A 19,220-nucleotide genomic window follows, 5' to 3' on the forward strand; every position below is an offset into this window, starting at 1 on the left:
TCAGTGTCTGCCGTTTGTTCACTCTGAGTGTGAACGGCCACGAGAGAAAGCCTCACAGTTGCACGTGCAGTCACATATTCACTTGTCCACTAATTCATTCATTCTTTTCCTTTTCAACTATTGTCCAAAGATATCAGAATCACTTGGGGATCTTTTAAAATATTCAGAAGCCTGGGCGCACTGCCCCGCCCCCGGACCTACTGCACTGGAATCTCTAGGAGTGAGGGCCTGGCTTTTTTGAAAAAGGCATTAAGGTGTTTCTGATGCACAGCGGGGCTGAGAACCATTATTTAATTCCCTTATCCATATTCAGTTATGCTTATTACTCACCCATTACTTGCCAGGCACCGACACCATCCCTGACTTCACGGCACTTAAGGCCAGTTGGCGAGACAGACGGGTGCACCAGTGAGAACCGCCAAGGCAGCATTAGCTGCAGGTGCCAGCCTGGGGGAGTTGGGGAGGCTTCCCGGGGGAGGAGGTGGCTGGACTGAGCCTCCAGGAGGCCCGAGGCTGGCTGGCCAAGGGGTTTGGGTGAGATGGCACTGTAGCCACAGGCTACAGAGCTCCCGAGGGGAGAGGGGAGAGCCAGTCAAGGACCTGGTGGTTCAGCGAGGCTGAAGGTGATCAGGGCCCAGATCCAGGGCAGGAAGATCCAACAGGACCAGGAAGACTGGGAGGAGATCAGGCTTTCGGAGGGGCTGCCCTTCAGCCTCTACCTGCCTCTCACCTCCTCTCACCCATCACACACACCAGCCTCTCTTGGTGTATAACTTCTAGACCAGACACATGGCAGCGGGATGAGTGAGTCTGAAGATTTTCGGGAAAGACCCTGAGGCAGACGCCTTGGAGCAGGTGTGCAGTGGGGCCGGGCACCTCTCTCAGGCTGGGCAGAGCTGAGGGAGACCTAGAAATAATGTCTCAGCTGGGCCTTTGATCTCACAGATTCAGGGGTATTGTCCCAGGCCTAAATTACTAAAATGCCCCAAGGGTATAATAGCACAGGCATACCAGACCCAGGGCTCTCTCCTCCTCCTGTGTTCCTCTTTCCTCTGTTTCTCAGAGGTACAGGTGTGTAGGGGAGTTCTTCTCACCTCACTTCCTCCCTTGAACCTGAGCTTAAACAGCTGGTTCTCACTACCCTCCTCAATGTCCTGCTTCCCATTTCTGCAGCTTATTACGGAGGGCTCTGTGGGTCCCTGCAGGCTGTGGTCCAGCAACATCACCTGGGAGCTTGTTAAAAAGAAAGACTCTCAGACCCCACCCTGGACCTATTGAATCACTACCTGCACTGATAAGGTCTCCAGGTGACCCATCTGCAGTGAACTTAGAGAATCACTCCCTCAAGTCAGGCCACAGGCCGACGGGTCAGAGAAGCTGCACACGGGTGGGATTTGGCAACTCTTTCTTTTTCCGTTTAATGGCCTCCTCCCCTTTGCCTCCCCTCCTCCCCTCCTGCCTCCTTGTAGCTTATTTTAGAACATGTCGGGATCCTGCTTCTCTTGCCAACAAAAGGCTGTTGCTAAAATCTTTCAGCCGGCAGCAGTGATGTTTAATTCATGGGCTAGAAAATTAATTTTATTTTCATGAGTAGAGCTGGAGAAAAATAATAGGAAGTCTCTGTGCATGGCCCTTGGGAATTCAGCATGTCTGTTTAACTGGTAAAACAGTTAACAGTTCATTTACCAGATGAACTGGTAAAGGCGAGGGGGCCTCAGGAAAGGGCCACCTTCCACAAAGGATGCTTTTGGCTGCAAGTAGCACAAAACTCAACTTAGGATGGCTTAAAAGATAAGGACAATTTCTAATTTCACTGGTAGGTAATCCTAAGGTAGGGCACTTGTGGGATGACTCAGTAATAACATCAAAGTGCAGGTTTCACTTCTGCCATGGTGGCCTTGAGGAATTTAGTTTTCCTTGTGGTTACAAGATGGCTGCCAGAGTTCCAGGAGTTACAACAGTGTCCTACAGAAGAAGAGAGAGGCTGCCCCTTCCTGAAGTCTCATCAGAGAGAAACTCTCTCCTGGTCATCTCACAGCTGATGTCTCCTCAAGTCTCACTTGCAGGATTGTGTCCCAAGTCCCTTGTTAAACCATCACTGGCAAGGGATTCAGGCTAATCAGTGTTAGCCACTGAGCCACATGCCACATGAGGCGGGGGTTAAGAGCCAAACACAACCCAGGCTCTGGGGGAAGGGAGCAGAGGGCATGGCTGCTGGGACAGCCCACACCTCTGCTCCCGGGCCTGCCTTTACTCCCTCTCATGACCTTCCCTCTTTGGTGTCCCCTCCATTCCCTGGAAAGGCTCTGATTTCCTATTTTAGCTCGCTCTTCCCCTCTACTCCCTACCCGCTCCGCTTGTCTCCAGTCCTGCTGTCATTTCAGCGAGGTGTAAATGTCTGCCTTTTCCGTGAGGCTCTGCGCTCTCCCGTAGCACATCTGCCTCCCCAGAGCCTGGCAACGGCCTCTGCTCAACACACACTGTGCTGGGGAATGGATGCAGGAGGAGACGAGTGAATGAGTTTAATCTTTGTGTGGCCTTGTTTCTAAGGAAAGTTTTCATGTTGTTTCTTTAAAGATGTTTTTGCCCCTGTAAGCGAACTTTCCATGTGATTTGGGGAAAGGACTGGGGAGCGAGAAGCCTTTCTCAGTGCCCCAGGAACCTGCATGCCCCTCTGCACCCGTGTCCACCTGGGAGTCACCCTGACCTCCGTGGGGAGCTTGCAGAATTCTCTATCGCTCCTCTGGGTTTTTATGGGGTGAGACGGGGCTGGGGAAGGTTGCTCTGGGCACAGGGAAGTGTTAAATGCCTTGTGGGAGAATGGATTTAAAAAGAAAAAGATGGACAGTGAGTGACTTAGAATGTGTTCTTTACCAAGGTTTTCCATGGTGACACACTTTCCTCAGACTGATGAATGGTTTTCTTGGCTGGTCATTGTCTTCATTGTTCAGGTGAAGCAGAACGTCAGTGATGACGTCACGGTCAGATTTCTGTTCTCTTGCCTCAAATTTTACTTAAAAGGGCTTTTAAAAGTTCACTTAAAAAAAAAAAGTCCACTTAATCTCACCCAGCAGGTACTCTTTTTTAAAAAAAAATAAATTTATTTATTCATTTTTGGCTGCGTTGGCTTTTCGCTGCTGCACGCGGGCTTTCTCTAGATGCGGAGAGCCAGGGCTACTCTTCATTGCGGTGCGTGGGCTTCTCACTTCGGTGGCTTCTCTTGTTGCGGAGCACGGGCTCTAGGCGCGCGAGCCTCAGTAGTTGTGGCGCACGGGCTTGGTTGCTCTGCGGCATGTGGGATCCTCCTGGACCAGGGCTCGAACCCGTGTCTCCTGCATTGGCAGGCGGCTTCCCAACCATTGCGCAACCAGCGAAGCCCTGCCCTTAAAATGGAAAAAAAACAAAAAATCAAATACCAGTGGACTTGGAAATGAAGAGGTACAAGAATAGAGTTTAGAACTCAGGTTTAAATTTGTTTTCTTCCTGTATCACTGTCTGTTGTATGCATACCATCATGCCCTCGCAATTTGGCTGTATGGGTTTTAGCTCGGTTCCCTAAAGAGACAGTGACTGTAAATGCAACCTGTGACCTGAATGAGCAAGGCCATCTCCCAAAGCATCCTCCACCTCATCGTCAAAAAACATTTATCAAGCAGGCAATTAATTTCCTATGGTCTTGAGCCAGGCACTGTGTAAAAAAACAGAGACCTGGTCTCTACCCTCCTACCTTTTATAACTCAGAGGAACAGCTGTGATTTTCCCCAAGTAGTGTATCCAACTTAATGTTCTCTTGGCATGAGTAGAAGTGGAAAATACTCTTACTTCTTTAAAAGTTCTATGCATGAAATTAGAAATGAATTTCTAAAATGTACCTTTCCTGGAGTAGTTTGTCGGTTCCCTCCTCTAATAAATACATTCATAAGAAGCTTTTGCAGATGGTTACAATGAAGATCGTCTCTATTCTCAGCCTGTGAGTCACTGGAGTGTCCCTGAAAGCATTTGTTTTGCCCTAGAGTCTCTATAAGCAAAAGAAGGTATTTATTAGCAAGTGTGAATAATGCCCACATATCTCCCCCTCCCATCTCCCACCCCCAAATCCATTGTGTTTGGCTCCCTAGCTCCTGACAAGTGGGTGAGTCATTAACATTTTTGAGCTCTGCTTGAATTACTCCAGGGTCTTGACTCCATCTGGAGCTACCCTCTGAGCATAGACTGGGTATGAACCTAAACTTGGCAGAGCTCCCAGGAGGGTTGGAATAAAGCATAGTTATTAGAGCTAATATTCCTTCCTGCACAGAGCTGGTAGTCAGTCAGTGTTCGCCCAGTGGTTAAAATCATTGGATAACTGTGCCTTCCCTGGTGCTCCTGGAATTCCCAACAATCCAAGAGCTAAAGGGCCAATACCTGGCTCAGTTGCAGGGCTTAAATCTAAAAATAAATCTGTTCTGATTGATTGGTTTTGATTGGTTGGTGCCCTTGTGGGTTGTCAGTTTTTTTTTAATTGAAGTATAGTTGATTTACAATATTGTGTTACTTTCACATATACAGCAAAGTAATTTGGAGATATATATATATATATTCCTTTTTTGATTCTTTTCCATTATAGGTTATTATAAGATATTGAATATAGTTCCCTATGGTGTACTCAAATATTTTTAATATCATCTCTGCATATGCATTTTCTTGTTATCATATGATTCATATAATCTTCAGCTTCTATCCTTTTCTATTTTAACTGAATGAGAACTTTGAAAAAATCAGTCAGTCATTCTGGCTTAAATTTATATCCTAAATCATGTAAGAAAAGGTATTAGAGCCCAATCTAAGTTCTGGGGTTGAAAGTAAATCACCTGTCCTAATAAAAACTTCTTTTGTGATAGAGGCAATGTGTGTCTAAAAGGTGATTTTTATTCTCTAGTTTATAATTGCCTTTATGTAAGATTCCCCCCGAAACATTTGATATTAATCATCAGAAAAAAATAACATTGGAAAAGTCAGATTGTGAAGGTGTATCGCTAAGTGTTGGGAGTTGGGAGGACAGAACGTGGAGGACCTTACCGCTAATCCAGGTGGTACTCCTAGCTCACAGGTCATTGCCCGTGATGTTGTGGACGGTGTCTAGGCTCCCAGCAGCCCAGGGTCGGTGCCACTCAAACCATTCCTGAGGCTTGGTACAGGGAATTGTTTTAATGATAGAAAATTTCAAACATACATAAAAGTAAAGAGAATGGAGTCTCTATCCCCACACCCACCCCTCACCTGGGGATTTTTTTTTTTTTTTGGTAACTTTTTACTTTGATATATAATTTCAGATACATAGAACAGTTGTAAGAACAGTACAGGGAACTCCCATTTACTCTACGCAGACTGAACAATTTCCATCTTATCCCATTGGCTTTATCATATTCTCTATGTGTATATGTATACATATGTGTGACTACTATTTTTTCTGAGCCATTTGAGAATAAGTCGGAGATATTGTGTCCTTTTATCTCTAAATACTTCAGTATGTATTTCCTAACAATAAGAATACAATCACAGTACAATGTTCAAAACCAGGAATTTAACCTTGATATTATCTTTTTTTCTTTTTTTGTCCACACCCAGCAGCATATGGGATCTTAATTCACCCACCAGGAATGGAACTGGCCCCCACTGCTTTGGAAGCACAGAGTCTTAACCACTGGACCACCAGGGAAGTCCCAACCTTGATATTATCTAATCCACCGTGGATAGTCAAATGTCATCAGGTATCCTAGCAATGTCCTTTATAGCTTTTTTTTTTTCCCCCTTTCGGATTAGGTTGAAGCAAATTCAAGACAATTGCATCTGTAAATACTTAAGTATCCAGTATTAGTCGGGGTAACTGGCTACATCATCCACATGGAAAACCTCGGGGACCACCTTTCCCCTACCAACTGCCCCCAGCTTTTTGCGGGAAAACATTTGTGAGGGTCAGTTTTCAGAAGCGGGAAGGGGTAGAAACTGAGAAGCAGACATAGGTAATGAGCGAGGCAGTAGTTCTCAGGCTGGTCTGCGGACTGTGTATTGGGGGTCATCTGAGTTGCTCGTGCAACGTGCAGATCAGGGGGCTCTACCCAGACGGGAGCTCCACCCAGGCCCTACAGGATGAGAACCTCTGGGAGCGACCCGGACTCTGCATTTTAACAGGTGCCACGGGTAGCTCTTATACCCTGTGGGTTGGAGGTGCTCTGACCTGGAGGCAGGTGCCCTGGGAGTGATGCTGTGTCCCTAGCAGTTTAATGTCACATCCCCACACACGTGCCCCGTCTCAGAACAGGTGCAAGGCTTTTACATTGCCTCCAATTCCACTAGCCCGAGATTCCTTAGGGTTGATAAGAGGCAGCATTTGGGGAATGGGAATAGCTGCAGGGGCTCCTCTCTCAGCACACAGCTTCTTACACAGGGCTGATCCCGAGGGGGTGGGAGTTTCACTGGAGAGAGGAGCGTTAAAGCGGAAGGAGAACCTGTGATCGGACCCGTTTCTGGCGTGGAGTGAGCTTGTTTTCCCAGGACGGGGTGGGGGTAGGCGCTTGGATCATCCCTGGGGTGGAAGGCTGTTCAGAAGAGGTGAAGAAAACCCAGGAGAAAGCCTCAAACAAATAGCCCTAGGCAGAAACCTCCACCTGCTTGGAAGAGGGCCCTGAAACCTTTCTTAGGACTGCGGAGGGGACTCAGGTGTGGCAGCCAACTGTGCAGCCTCAGCGCCTCCCCTGCCCGATCTTCCCCTCCGGGAAGCCAGCCCCGGTACGAGTAGCGGTGGCATCATTATTATCGATCCCAGGACCAGACAGCGAGTTGGTGCAGGAAATCCGCTGTATAGACGTGACCGTGTTCAGGAAACGTGTCCATTCAAAAAATGGAGGTCGGTGGAGCCCTTCTCTCGGGCCCCTTTCATCTCTGAGGGTCGGGGCTTTCCAGTCGTCTTCATTTGCTGAGGAGCAAATACTTCTTAGACCAGGCAGGCAGGGACACAGTGCAGCCCTGCCTGGGACAAGGCACACTTTAGGGGCGTCCTGGACCCAGGCTCCTCTGCTACCTGAGATACAAGGACCCTTGTAAATGACTCTGACCCACCAAGAGATGACAACCACTGGGGAGACGCTCTAGATGTTCACTGTGCAACCGATGGGCGGCAGTGGGCTTATTTCTAACCTGCATCCTGTCAATGTGGCCACGTGACAAAGGTGACCAGGTGACACAGGTGACCACCCTCACCTAGGACAGTAATCCAAGTGGCTGTTTCAGTTCCTCCCGCTGTTGAATCTTCCTCTCCATTCTCTTGAAAAGGCGCTGCGCTCTCCAAGTCCTTTTCCATTTTAGCACGAGTGGTTCTCAAGCTGTAGCTCGTGCCAGTTTAGATCTCGGGGCTCATTCAGCCTTGCTCAGGGGAGCCGGGCTGGGTTTCTCTCATTCAGAGGTAAGTGTGAAGAGGCAGCAGAGAGGCTTCCAAACCCGGGCAGGCTTGGAGTCTTCACAGAGAAAGAGAGAAGCAAAGTCCTGAAAGCAGAGCTCGCATTGGCGCTGTGCCCAGACTGCACGAAGTGTGGGAGCAGCTCCCGGAGAAGCAAACAGACAGGTGGGCCTCCTTGGCCCCCTGGGGCTGCCAGGTGCTTCTTCAGTCTAAAGGCTGGAGGCAAGAGTCTGGACTCAGATACAGCTTTGCTGATTAGCAAAAGTTCTCATCTCCCAAGTCTCTCCCTGGTCAGGGCCATTCCTAGTGGACATGAATTGGGTTTATGAAAAAAGTATTTGAAAGTGCCAAGGAGGTTCCCGCACCGTCGTGATGATGCTGAATAGGCAGATTGATGTTCTGATGTGTACCCGGGTTCAGGAGCAAGTGAGGGAGCACTTCTGGGGTGCGCTTTTCCACCTGCTTGGAGGCAGGCAGGTGGAGAGATTTAGATGACTAATTAACTTGTGTTTTGCACACATTTATGGACATGTGCCCAGCATGGGCCAGATGCTGGGAATACACAGGTGAGCAAGCTATCATTCCTGCCCACAAGATGCTCACGATCTAGAAGAGGAGACAGACCTAGGAGAATTGTAACTCAGTGTGATGAATACGAGGACTGAAGTGGGCCTGAGGTGCAGGGATGGCTAGAGGAGGTGGGCACTGTAACTGTTTTAATCCACACAACAATAATCCTACAGGGCCTTAATGTCTTCACGGCTGTTCTGAACAACAGCAAAACTTTGCAAACAAAATTATTTCCTAACTAAGTAGAGGGGAAGCTTAACCCAATGAATGCATTTGGTGGCAAAATCTGACCTAAACTGTTTATCCTTTTTAGTCTGAATGTTCGTATTGATGTGTTGTGTGACAGACCCACCATGGGTATTACCATAATGCATAGGCACTCTATTACCTTTATCAAATCTGAACAATTCTGAACCTTGAAGCACATCTGACCCTTGGGTTTTGATGAGGGACTGTGGACTTGTCCTGGTATCGTCTGCATTTTGCATCTGAGGAGGCAGAATGCAGGGCGGACTCATTTGCCCAAGATCCAGAGCTGCTAAGGGGCAGTCAGGGCTTGCGGGAATGTCCTTCTGATGCCTGAGCCCTGCTGGACACCCTCAGGTGACACTGCCTTGAGAGGCACCGACTTACACAGCAGTGGTTTGGGCACCGGGCTCATGGGTGGCTCTGGAGTGGGGATGGATCGGATAGCATTGCCCAGGGATGTACCCAGGTGGCCGTGACGGGGATGTGGGTGTCAGTCTCCCCCTTGGCCCGGGCTCATCCACCTCACTCTGGTGGTAGTCAGATCCTATTTAACAGGGAATGGGGATTTTGTGCCTCTCTGCCCACAGGATATGCTGTTGCCATGTCAAAACCTGTCCCCCACCACACCCCGCCCAGGTCATCTCTCACTGCTTCTTGTCTCCATTCTTTGAACATTTTTTTCCCATCACTGGCTTCGGGTCTGTTACCCGTAAGGTCTCTTCAACCAGTGGGAAAGAGGTACTTGTTAATAATTCTGGCGTTTTGTAGGTTGGCCCCACGATCAGCTTTGTGTACAGGCAGGAAGTAGCCAACAGGTAGTAGTGATTTTAGGGACACAGGCCTTAAACAGCCTTCAAATTACCTTCCTTAGCTGTCCTAGCAATTGGAGCAGGGGTTCTGGGCTGAGGCTGGATGCCTCAGTGGTTTCATGAGCCCCCAAAATAGGTTTTGTGTGTGTTGGCGTTTTTCTTCCATTGGATTCTCAGCAGAGCCTGTGACTTTAAAAAGGTTAAGTGCTGCTGGGTTGGAGTGAGGCTCATTAAGCATGTCAGCATTTCCCAAAAGGATAAACAGTAAATGAGTGTTCATTTATATACTCTCTTCCATTATCCTGTCGTGTATCTATAGTCAATATGATCACTTTCATGCTTTAGTTAATAGCTAGGATAATTAAGCCTTGGTAGGCTGAAGGGAAAACTTGGGAGCTTCTGGATTCAATAGGCCTTTATGGGGTAGGTCTACCTGGAGTCCCCCAAATGAGGGATCCCGTTGGATTGTGGCACAACCCAAGGACAAAAAACAAAGGGTGTTTTTCATCACTTTGCTTACTTCATAATTTTGCCAGGTCTTCTCATCACGAGGGAAGCAGTGATGGTTCCTCCAAGGGCCTTTCCCTGCCTCAGCTTAGCTCTGCTTGTTAAACACACCCCAGTGATAAGAATCTAAGGAGGTAGTGCATGATTTTCCTCTTGCTGCTGTAACAAATTATCACAAAGTTAATGACTTACAGGAAAACAAATTTATAAACTTACAGTTCCATAGGTTAGAAGTCCGACACAGTTCTCACTGGGTTAAAATCAAGGTGTCAACAGGGCGACATTCCTTTCTGGAGGCTCTAGGGGAGAATCTGTTCCCTTGCCTTTTCCAGCTTCTGGAGGCTGCCTGCATTTCTTGGCTCATGGCCCCTTGTTCTGTCTTCAAAACCAGGTTCTATCTTCGACCTACAGGTCAAGTCCTTCTCACATAGCATCACTCTGACCTCCTCTTCTGATTCTCTTCCACTTTTAAGGACCCTTGTGGTTACATTGGTCCCACTTGGACAATTCGGGATAATCTCATCTTTGAAGTCAGCTGATTAGCAACCTTAATTCCATCTGTAACCTTACTTCCCCTTTGCCATGTAATGTAACATATTCACAGGTACCAGGGACTAGGACGTGGACATCTTTGGGACATCATGCCTACCACACCCAGACACCAAAGAAAACTAATCTGCATTAATTCCTTTGGTTATTATAAGTACCACCTGGACAGAAACACTCAGTTATGTATAACCTTCCTTCGAGGAGAGTTTGTCCTTGTGAGAGGCATATCAAAGGGTCACGACATCGCAAGTTCTCTGACCTCATCCTCCCCTTCCTGGGACTGGGGGGAATGTCTGGCCATCCCACAGGTTGTGACCTACTTTCCAGGAATAGCCCTGGAGCATGTAGCCCTCTTAGGGACCTTCTAAAGGATGTGTTGATGCTAACGTTTGACTTCCCACCTCTGGCTAGTCCCAGGGGTGACATATGTTAGCAAAAATTGGCTGGAGGCAGCTTATGGTCTAGAAACCATCAGATAAACATTTTATTAGGGATGTGTGTGAGGAGAGATTCCTGGCCTGCCTGGAATATAATTTATGATTGTGTGTGCAGTGTGTGAGCAGGGATGAGAGGACAGAGATGGGAAAACAGAAACCCAACAGTAACATTAGCCACAGAAACAGGTGCAAATCTATGCAGGAAAATGCAGAGGGGAAAAAAGCCCCTGGTCATTTGACCTGTGTCACATCAAAATGGCAGCAAGACCTTGGAGGGTAGGATGTTCAGGGGGAAAAGGAGTCTCAAGCCAGTAGCAGCATCTTTCCAGGCAGAGGGGCTTTGTCTTGGTGAGGAGATATTGGCTAATTGCATGGATCTGGGGCTTTTGTTGGTTTTGTTTTGGTTCCAAACGGTGGTCGGAAAAGCATCTCTTATAGTGACTGTGTGCAGCCCTGGCCCTGCACAAAGTCCTGAGACTGGGGACAGGGAAGGTAGGGAGAAGGTGACCAAGCAACTTTCCCAGAAGCAGGACCAGCTACATCATTTACAGGGCTGGGTGTAAAATGAAAATACAGGGCCCTTGTTCAATAATTATCAAGAATTTCAAGATGGTGGTGGCAGAGTATTTAGCCAAGCATGGGGCCCTCCTACGGCCTTGCGTTCTCACACTGGTCACACACCATGAAGCATGAAGTGGCCACTGCCCAGGGCAACGTTCCCTGTGTGTGTCCTTGGCTCTCTCTGATATCACGAGTGATGTTCGAGGCCTCTTTCCCAGGGAGTTAGCAGGACCATGGGCCTTGGCCCCGAGGACTTGCTTTCATATCATAGAAGTTGTCTTGATTGCACTGGATATTTGATGCTGCTTGACAGGTACTTTGCTCCGTCTGGGGGGAGCCCACATTCCAGGGGCAGGAAGCAAGAGGGGCGAGGAAGAGAAACTTGGGACTCTTAGAGCCTTCCCTTCCGGCGGTGTGACCTCAGACAAGCAACTTAGATCCTCCCCATCCCTATGGAGTGTGAGAAAATATTTGCAAATCACGTATCTAAAAAGAAGTTAATATCCAAAGTATACAAGGAGCTCATACAACTCAGTAGCAAAAACACCATATAACACAATTTAAAAGTTGGCAAAGGACCTAAAAAGACATTTTTCCAAAGATGACAAACATTTGGGGATCAGGTATATGAAAAGGTGATTCACATCACCAGTCATCAGGGAAATGCAAATCAAAACCACAATGAGATATCACCTCACACCTGTTAGTATGTGTATTATGAAAAAGACAAGAGATAAATGCCGGTGAGGATGTGGAGAAAAGGGAATCTGTGTGCACTGTTTTTGGCAATGTAAATTGGTACAACCAGTACTGAAAACAGTATGGAGATTCCTCAAGAAAATAAAATTACAATACCATGTGATCCAGCAACTCCACTTCTGGTCATATAGCAAAAGGAAACAATATTTTTTTAGGAGTTCCCCAGCTGTCCAGTGGTTAAGACTTCGTGCTCTCACTGCTGAGGGGAGGGCCTGGGTTCAATCCGAGGTTGGGGAACTAAGATCCCACAAGCCACGTGGTACAGGAAAAAAACAAAAACAAAAACAAAAACAAACTTTGAAATGTTATTCACAATAATGGTATGGAAAGAACCTGCCTGTCTCTCACAGATGAATGGATAAACAAAATCTGATACATACACACACACACACACACACACTTACACACAAATATACAGACATAACATACACAATGGGATATTATTCAGCCTTAAAGTAAATCCTTACACTTGCAAGAACATGAATGAGCCTGGAGAACATTATGCTAAGTGAAATAAGCCTGATGGAGAAAAGACAAATGCTGCCCGGTATCACTTATGTGTAGAATCTAAAAAAAAAGTTGGAATCATAGAAACACAGAGCAGAAATTGTTGCCTGCAGTTGGGCATGGGGGGAAATGGGAACATGCTGGTAAATGGATACAAATTTTCAGTTATAACATGAGGGATAAAATGAAGGAATAAGGTCTGAGGAGCTAATGTATATCATGGGGACTAACTGATGATGCTGTATTCTGTAACTGAAAATTTCTGAGAGAGTAGAATTTGTGTCCTCACACACAAAAAGTAAATATATGACAGGTGATGGGTATGTGAATTAACTTGATTGTGAGAATCCTTTCACAATATATACGTATATCAAATAATCACATTATACGTTTTAGATATATTACAGTTTTGTCAGTTATGCCTCAAAATAGCTGTAAAAAGAGGAAAACGATCAACAAAATTGACAAAACTAGTTAGATTGACTATTAAAAAAAGAGATAAGAACAAAATATGTAAAATCAGAAATGAAGAAAGGGACATTACCACCAATTTTGTAGAGATAAAAAGGCTTACAATAGAGTACTATTGACAGTTGTAGACAAACAAATTTGATAACTTAGATGAAATGAACACATTCCTAGAAGCACACATCCTACCAAGAAATACAAAATCTGAACAGATCTAGAAGTTAAGATATGGAATCAGTTATCAAAAATCTCCCAACAACTGAACGCCCAGCACCAGGTATCTTCATGGTGAATTCTACCAACAACTTAAAGAAGAATTAACACCAATCCTTCTCAAGTTCTTCCAAACAATTTAAGAGGAGAGAATGTATCTTCACTCATTCTATGAGGTTAACATTATATCAATTACAAACCTAAAGACACTACAAGAAAAGTACACTACAGACCAATATCCCTTATGAATACTGATGCAAAAACCCTTTAAAATAATAAGAGACAGAACAGCCCATTATAAGGATTATACATCATGACCAAATGGGATTTATTCCTGCAAGGCAAGGTTCGTTCAACATATGAAAATCAATCAATGTAGTATAGCACATAAACAGATTGAAGGGACTAAACTCCATGTGATCCTCTTAATTGATGCAGAAAAAACATTTGACAAAATTCAATGCCATATTATGATTAAAAAAAAAAAAACAACTCAACAAACCAGGAATACAAGTTGATGACTTCAACATAACAAAGGTCACAGATAGAAAACCAACAGCTATTATATTCAGTGGTGAAATCTTTCTCCCTAAGATCAGACACAAAGGAAGGATGCCTGTTGTCACCACTTCTATTCAGCAAAGTACTGGAATTCCTCGCCAAATAAATAAGGCAAGATAAAAAATAAAAGGCATCTAAATCGGAAAGGAAGAAATAAAATTATATTTGTTCAGAGACAACACACAAGCACCAAAAAAAATCTGTTAGAATTACTAAATGAATTTAGAAAATTTGCCAGATACAAAATCAACACTCAAAAATCAGCTGTTTCTCTATACACTAAGAATGAAAAGTTTGAAAAGGAAAGTTAAAAAAAAATACCATTTAAAATATCATGAAATATAGTAAAAGACGAGGACTAACTTAACCAGCGGGACAAAAGACATGTACATTGAAAACTAGAAAACGTTGCTGAAGGAAATTAATGAAGACACCAATAAATGTAAAGGCATCTTGTGTTCACAGATTGGAGGACTTAATGTTGTTAATATGTCAACACGACTTAAGGGGATGTACGGATTAAAAGCAATCTCTTTAAACATCACAGTGAGGTTTTTTCAGAAGTAGTAAAATTCATCCTAAAGTTCATATGGAATTTAAAAGGCCTGAATAGTCAAAATAATGTGGAAAAAGAACAAAATTTGAAGTTTCAAATTTCTTGATTTCAAAACCTACTACACAACCACAGTAATCAAAATAGTACTGGCATAAACACACATACAGGATGGAGAATAGGCCAGTGGAACAAAATAGAAACCCAGAAGTAAACCCGTATATACATCACCAAATGATTTTCAACAGGAGTGCCAAGACCACCCAATGGGGAAAGGATAGCGATTTCAACAAATGGTACTGGAAAAACAATATCCACATTCAAAAGAATGACGGTAGACCCTTACCTTACACCACATACAGAAATTAACTCAGTGAATCAAAGACCTAAATGTGAGACCTAAAACTATAGAACTCTTAGAAGAAAGTTCTGGGAAGAAAACCATGACATGAAAGTTGGCAAAGAGTTCTTGAATATGACACCAAAAGTGGAGGTAATAAAAGAAATAGATAAACTAGATATTCAAAATTTAAAAATACTCCTTTCATCAAAAAATAAAACGAACCTGCTGAATGGGAGAAAAGATTTGCAAATCCTATAGCTGATAAGGTTAATATCCAGTATGTATACACTTGTACACTGTTGGTGGGTATGGAAAATGGTGCACCCAGAAAGGAAAACAGTATGGTGGTTCCTCAAAACATTAAAAATAGAATTACCATATGATCCCATAATTCGAGTTCCTATTAAATACTCAAAAAGAATTGAAATTATGAACTCAAAGAGTTATGTGTTCACCCGTGTTCATAGCAGAATTATTCACTATAGGCAAAAGGTGAAAAAACTCAAGGGTCCATTGAGGGATGAAGGGATATACAAAATGTGACCTATACAAACAATAAATCAATATTCAGTCTTAAAAAGGAAGGGAATTCTGACACATGCTACAACATGGATCAACCTTCAGGCATTACGCTAAGTAAAATAAGCCAGTCACAAGAGGACAAATACTGTATGATCCCACTTATATGAAGTACATAGAGTAATCAAATTCACAGAGACAGAAAGTACAATGGTGGTTTCCAGGGGTGAGGGGGCAAGGGAAATGGAGAGTTGTGGTTTCATGAGTACAGACTATTATAGTTTTGCAAGATGAAAAGTTCTGTGGATGGATGATGGTAACGATAGCACAGCAGTGTAAATATATTTCATGCCTCTGGCCTGCACTCTTAAATTGTTAAGATGATAAATTTTATGTTATGTATATTTTACCAGAATTTTTTTAAATAGAGGAAAATTAAGACATTCATATAAAGAAACACTGACGAAGTTCATTACTGGTAGATCTGCTCAATAAGAACTGTTAAAGGAATCCTTCAGGCTGAAATGAAACATAACTTGAAACCATATGAAGAATTAAAGAACAATGGTAAAGGTAACTACACTAAGTTTAAAAGGCCAACACATTTGCAGTTAGGGTTTGTAACGCCTCTTTTCAAAATGTGATTTAAAAGACAAATATATAAAATAGTTATTATAAGGCTATTAACGGGCACACAATACATAAGGATGTCATTTGTGACAGGTGCAGTGTAAACGAGGATGCGGGATGTAAATAAGCAGAATTTTTGTTATTATTAAATGAAAATGTTATTACTTCAAATTTGTTTTTTCATAAAATTAAGATGTTTACTTTAACTCCTAGGATAAGCAGTAAGAAAGCTGCCTCGCAAATATACAGAAAAGAAATAAGAAGAGAATCAAAATGGTAAACTGGGAAAAACATCAACCACAAAAGAATGCAATAATGAAGGAACTGAAGAACAAAAAGGGTATAAGATATCTAGGAAATAAATAGTGTAGCAGTAGAAGTAAGTTCAAAGGGCTCAATATAGGATCAACACAAAGAAGACTACACGCAATCACGTTATAATCAATTTGTTAAATGTGAAGTACAAAGAGAGAATATTGAAAGGAACAAGAGAAAAGTGACTTGGCACATATGAGGGAACTCCCAGAAAACAATTTGTGAATTTCTCCGCAGAAACCTTACAGGCCAGGAGAGAGTTGGATGATATATTCAAAGTACTGAAAAAAAAAAAAAAAACTGTGAGCAAAAATGACCATACCAAGCAAAATTATGCTTTAAAAATAAAGGAGAGATAAAGTCAACAAAATCAAAGTCAGTTCATCACTACTAGACCAGCCTTATAAGAAATGCTTAAGGGAGATCACTTTGAAATGAAAACATGTTAACAGAAATGCAAAAGCAAACAAAAGCATAAATTTCAATGGTAAACTCATACACACACACACAAATATAGCATAATAACACTGTAATGGTGCTTTATAAAGTACTTTAATCCTGAGATAAAAGTTTAAATTTGTTAACAATATAAAAAGAAGGTAACTGACTATAAGGACACAAAGTTTGGGTGGGAGTAAAAGAATAGATGTTTAGAACTACAAGATTTCTATGTAGCCTTCAGCTAACCACAAAGAAAAGGCCTACTATAAATAAACAAAAGATAAAGAGAAAAGGATCAAAGTAAATCTCTACAAAAAAATAATCAAACAACAATGAAATAAAGCTACAGAGAAAGAGTGCAAAACAGACATAAGACAATTAACAAAACAGCAATAGTAAGTCCTTACTGATAGATAATTCGTTTAATATAAATGGATTAATCTTCCCAATCAAAAGGCATAGAGTGGCTGAATGGATACAAAAACAATATCCAACCTTATGCTGTCTACAAGAGACTCATTTTAGATTAAAAGACACATACAGGCTCAAAGTGAAGGGATGGAAAGAGATACTCCATGCAAATGGCCACCAAAACAAAGTGAGAGTTCCTATATGCATAACAGACAAAATAGACATTAAGTCAAAAATTGTCTGTATAGACAAAGAAGGTTTCTATATGATAATAAAAGAGTCAAGTCAACAGGAGGGTATAACAATTATATATGCATCCAGCATCAGAGCACATACAGCTCTAAAGGAAATATCGAAATTAAATGGAGAAATTGATTGCAGTACACGAATAGTAAGGGACTTCAATAACCCAGTTACAATAATGGATAGAACACCCAGACAGAAAATCAATCAACAAACATGACTTGAACAACACTATGGACCATATGGTCCTTACAGACATATACAAAACATTTCATCCAACAGCAGCACATACACGTTCATTTCAAGTACACACACACCATTCTCCAGAATAGATAATATGTTAGGCCACAATCAAGTCTTAACAAATTTAAAAAGTCTGAAATAATTTCAAGTATCTTTTCTGATCACAATGGTATGAAACTAGAAATCCCATAATAGTAACAAAACAGGAATATCTGGATGTCCCTGGTGGCACAGTGCTTAAGAATCTGCCTGCCAATGCAGGGGACATGGGTTCAATCCCTGGTAAGCAAAGATCTCACATGATGCACAGCAACTAAGCCCATGCACCACAACTACTGAGCCTGCACTCTAGGGCCCACGTGCCGCAACTACTGACCCGAGTGCTGCAACTACTGAAGCCTGCGTGCCTTAAAGCCTGTTCTCTGCAACAAGAAAAGCCACTGCAATCAGAAGCCCGTGTACCACAACAAAGAGTAGTCCCTGCTCACTGCAACTAGAGAAAACCTGCATGCAGCGAAGAAGACCCAACAGAGCAAAAAATTACATTAAAAACAAAATTTTAATAAAGAAAAGAAAACAAGAAAATTTACCAATACGTGAAAATTAAACAATATACTCTTTTCCCTGTTCCACTTTTATTGAGATATAACTGCCATAGAGCCCTGCATAAGTTTTAGGTGTACAGCATAAAGATATGACTTATGTACATCAAGAAATGATTACCACAGTAAGTTTAGTGAACATCATCTCATATGGCCACAAAATAAAAGAAAAAGAGAAAAATGTTTTCCTTGTGATGAGAACTCTTAGGATTTACTCTCTTAACCTTCATACATAACACACAGCAATGTTAATTATATTTATCATGTTGAATAATACAGTCTTGAGCAACCATTGGCTCAAAGAGAAAATCAAAAGGGAATTTTAAAAGAATCTTGACACAAACTAAAATGAAACACAACACACCAAGATTTATGGGATGCAGCAAAAGCAGTACTACAGGAGAAGTTTGTAGTGATAAATGCATACATTAAAGGAGAAGTCAAAACTCAAGTAAACAATCTCACTTTATGCCTCAAGGAACTAGAAAAAGAAGAAAAAAGTAATCTCAAATTTGGCAGAAGGAGGGAAATAGTAAAGATTAGAGCAGAAATAAATAGAGAATAGAAAAACAATAGAAAATAGAAACAAAACTAAGTGGTGTTTTTTGGAAAGATAAATTTGACAGACTCTTGACTACATGAATTAAGAAAAAAATACGCAAGACAACACAATAAAATCAGAAATGAAAGAGGAGACAATATAAATGATGCCTCAGAAATAAAGGAATCATAAGGGTCCATTATCAATTATGCCAACAAATGTGATAATCTAGAAGAAATGGATACATTCCTACAAACATACAACCTACCAACACTGAATCAAGATAACACAGAAAGTCTGAACAGTCCAATAACATATAAGGAGATTGAATCAATAATTAAAAAAAAAAAACAAAATAGAAAATCCAGGACCACATGGCTTCCCTGGTGAATTTTGCCAAATATTTGAAGTATTACTATCAATCCTTTTCAAACTCATCCAAAAAACTGAATAGGAGGGAACACTTCCAAACTAATTTTACAAGGCTAGCATTACCCCGATACCAAAGCCAGACACAGACACTACAAGAAAAGAAAATTACAGCCAATATCTTTGATAGACATAGATGCAAAAATCCTCGACAAAGTATTAGCAAACCAATTTTAACAATAAATTTAAATTATCATACCCCATGCTCAAGTCAGATTTACTCCTGGGATGCAAGGATGGTTCAACATACACAAATCAACCAATGTGATACACCACACTAACAGAATGAAGGAAAAATCATATGATCATCTCAATAGAGGCAGAA

At 42.5% G+C, this 19,220-nt stretch overlaps 1 protein-coding gene and 1 long non-coding RNA gene across 15 annotated transcripts in view; one reads left to right on the plus strand and one right to left on the minus strand.

Annotated features, from left to right (window-relative positions):
• The window catches only part of LOC130706630 (stearoyl-CoA desaturase 5-like), a 31,041-nt gene that overhangs the window by 6,059 nt on the left and 5,762 nt on the right, over positions 1–19,220 (plus strand). For 2 of the 3 annotated variants that reach the window (XM_057539325.1, XM_057539324.1), the window contains exon 2: positions 5,608–5,750. In XM_057539325.1, coding sequence (XP_057395308.1) covers positions 5,608–5,750 — 143 coding nt within the window. Of the gene's footprint in view, positions 1–5,607; positions 5,751–15,883; positions 17,778–19,220 lie in introns of those variants that run through there. The other variant, XM_057539326.1, reaches the window with a different exon arrangement.
• The window catches only part of LOC130706631 (uncharacterized), a 37,033-nt gene continuing 20,888 nt past the window's right edge, over positions 3,076–19,220 (minus strand). For 2 of the 12 annotated variants that reach the window (XR_009006812.1, XR_009006815.1), the window contains 4 exons: positions 9,584–9,729; positions 5,059–5,167; positions 3,873–4,018; positions 3,076–3,383 (listed from right to left, as the gene is read on the minus strand). This is a non-coding gene — a long non-coding RNA (uncharacterized LOC130706631). Of the gene's footprint in view, positions 3,384–3,872; positions 4,019–5,058; positions 5,168–6,772; positions 6,956–7,239; positions 7,898–8,393; positions 9,555–9,583; positions 9,730–9,786; positions 11,568–11,972; positions 12,114–19,220 lie in introns of those variants that run through there. The other 10 variants (XR_009006817.1, XR_009006819.1, XR_009006814.1 and 7 more) reach the window with 9 other exon arrangements.

Source organism: Balaenoptera acutorostrata, unplaced genomic scaffold, assembly GCF_949987535.1.
Source record: "Balaenoptera acutorostrata unplaced genomic scaffold, mBalAcu1.1 scaffold_924, whole genome shotgun sequence".
Lineage (NCBI taxonomy): Eukaryota > Metazoa > Chordata > Mammalia > Artiodactyla > Balaenopteridae > Balaenoptera > Balaenoptera acutorostrata.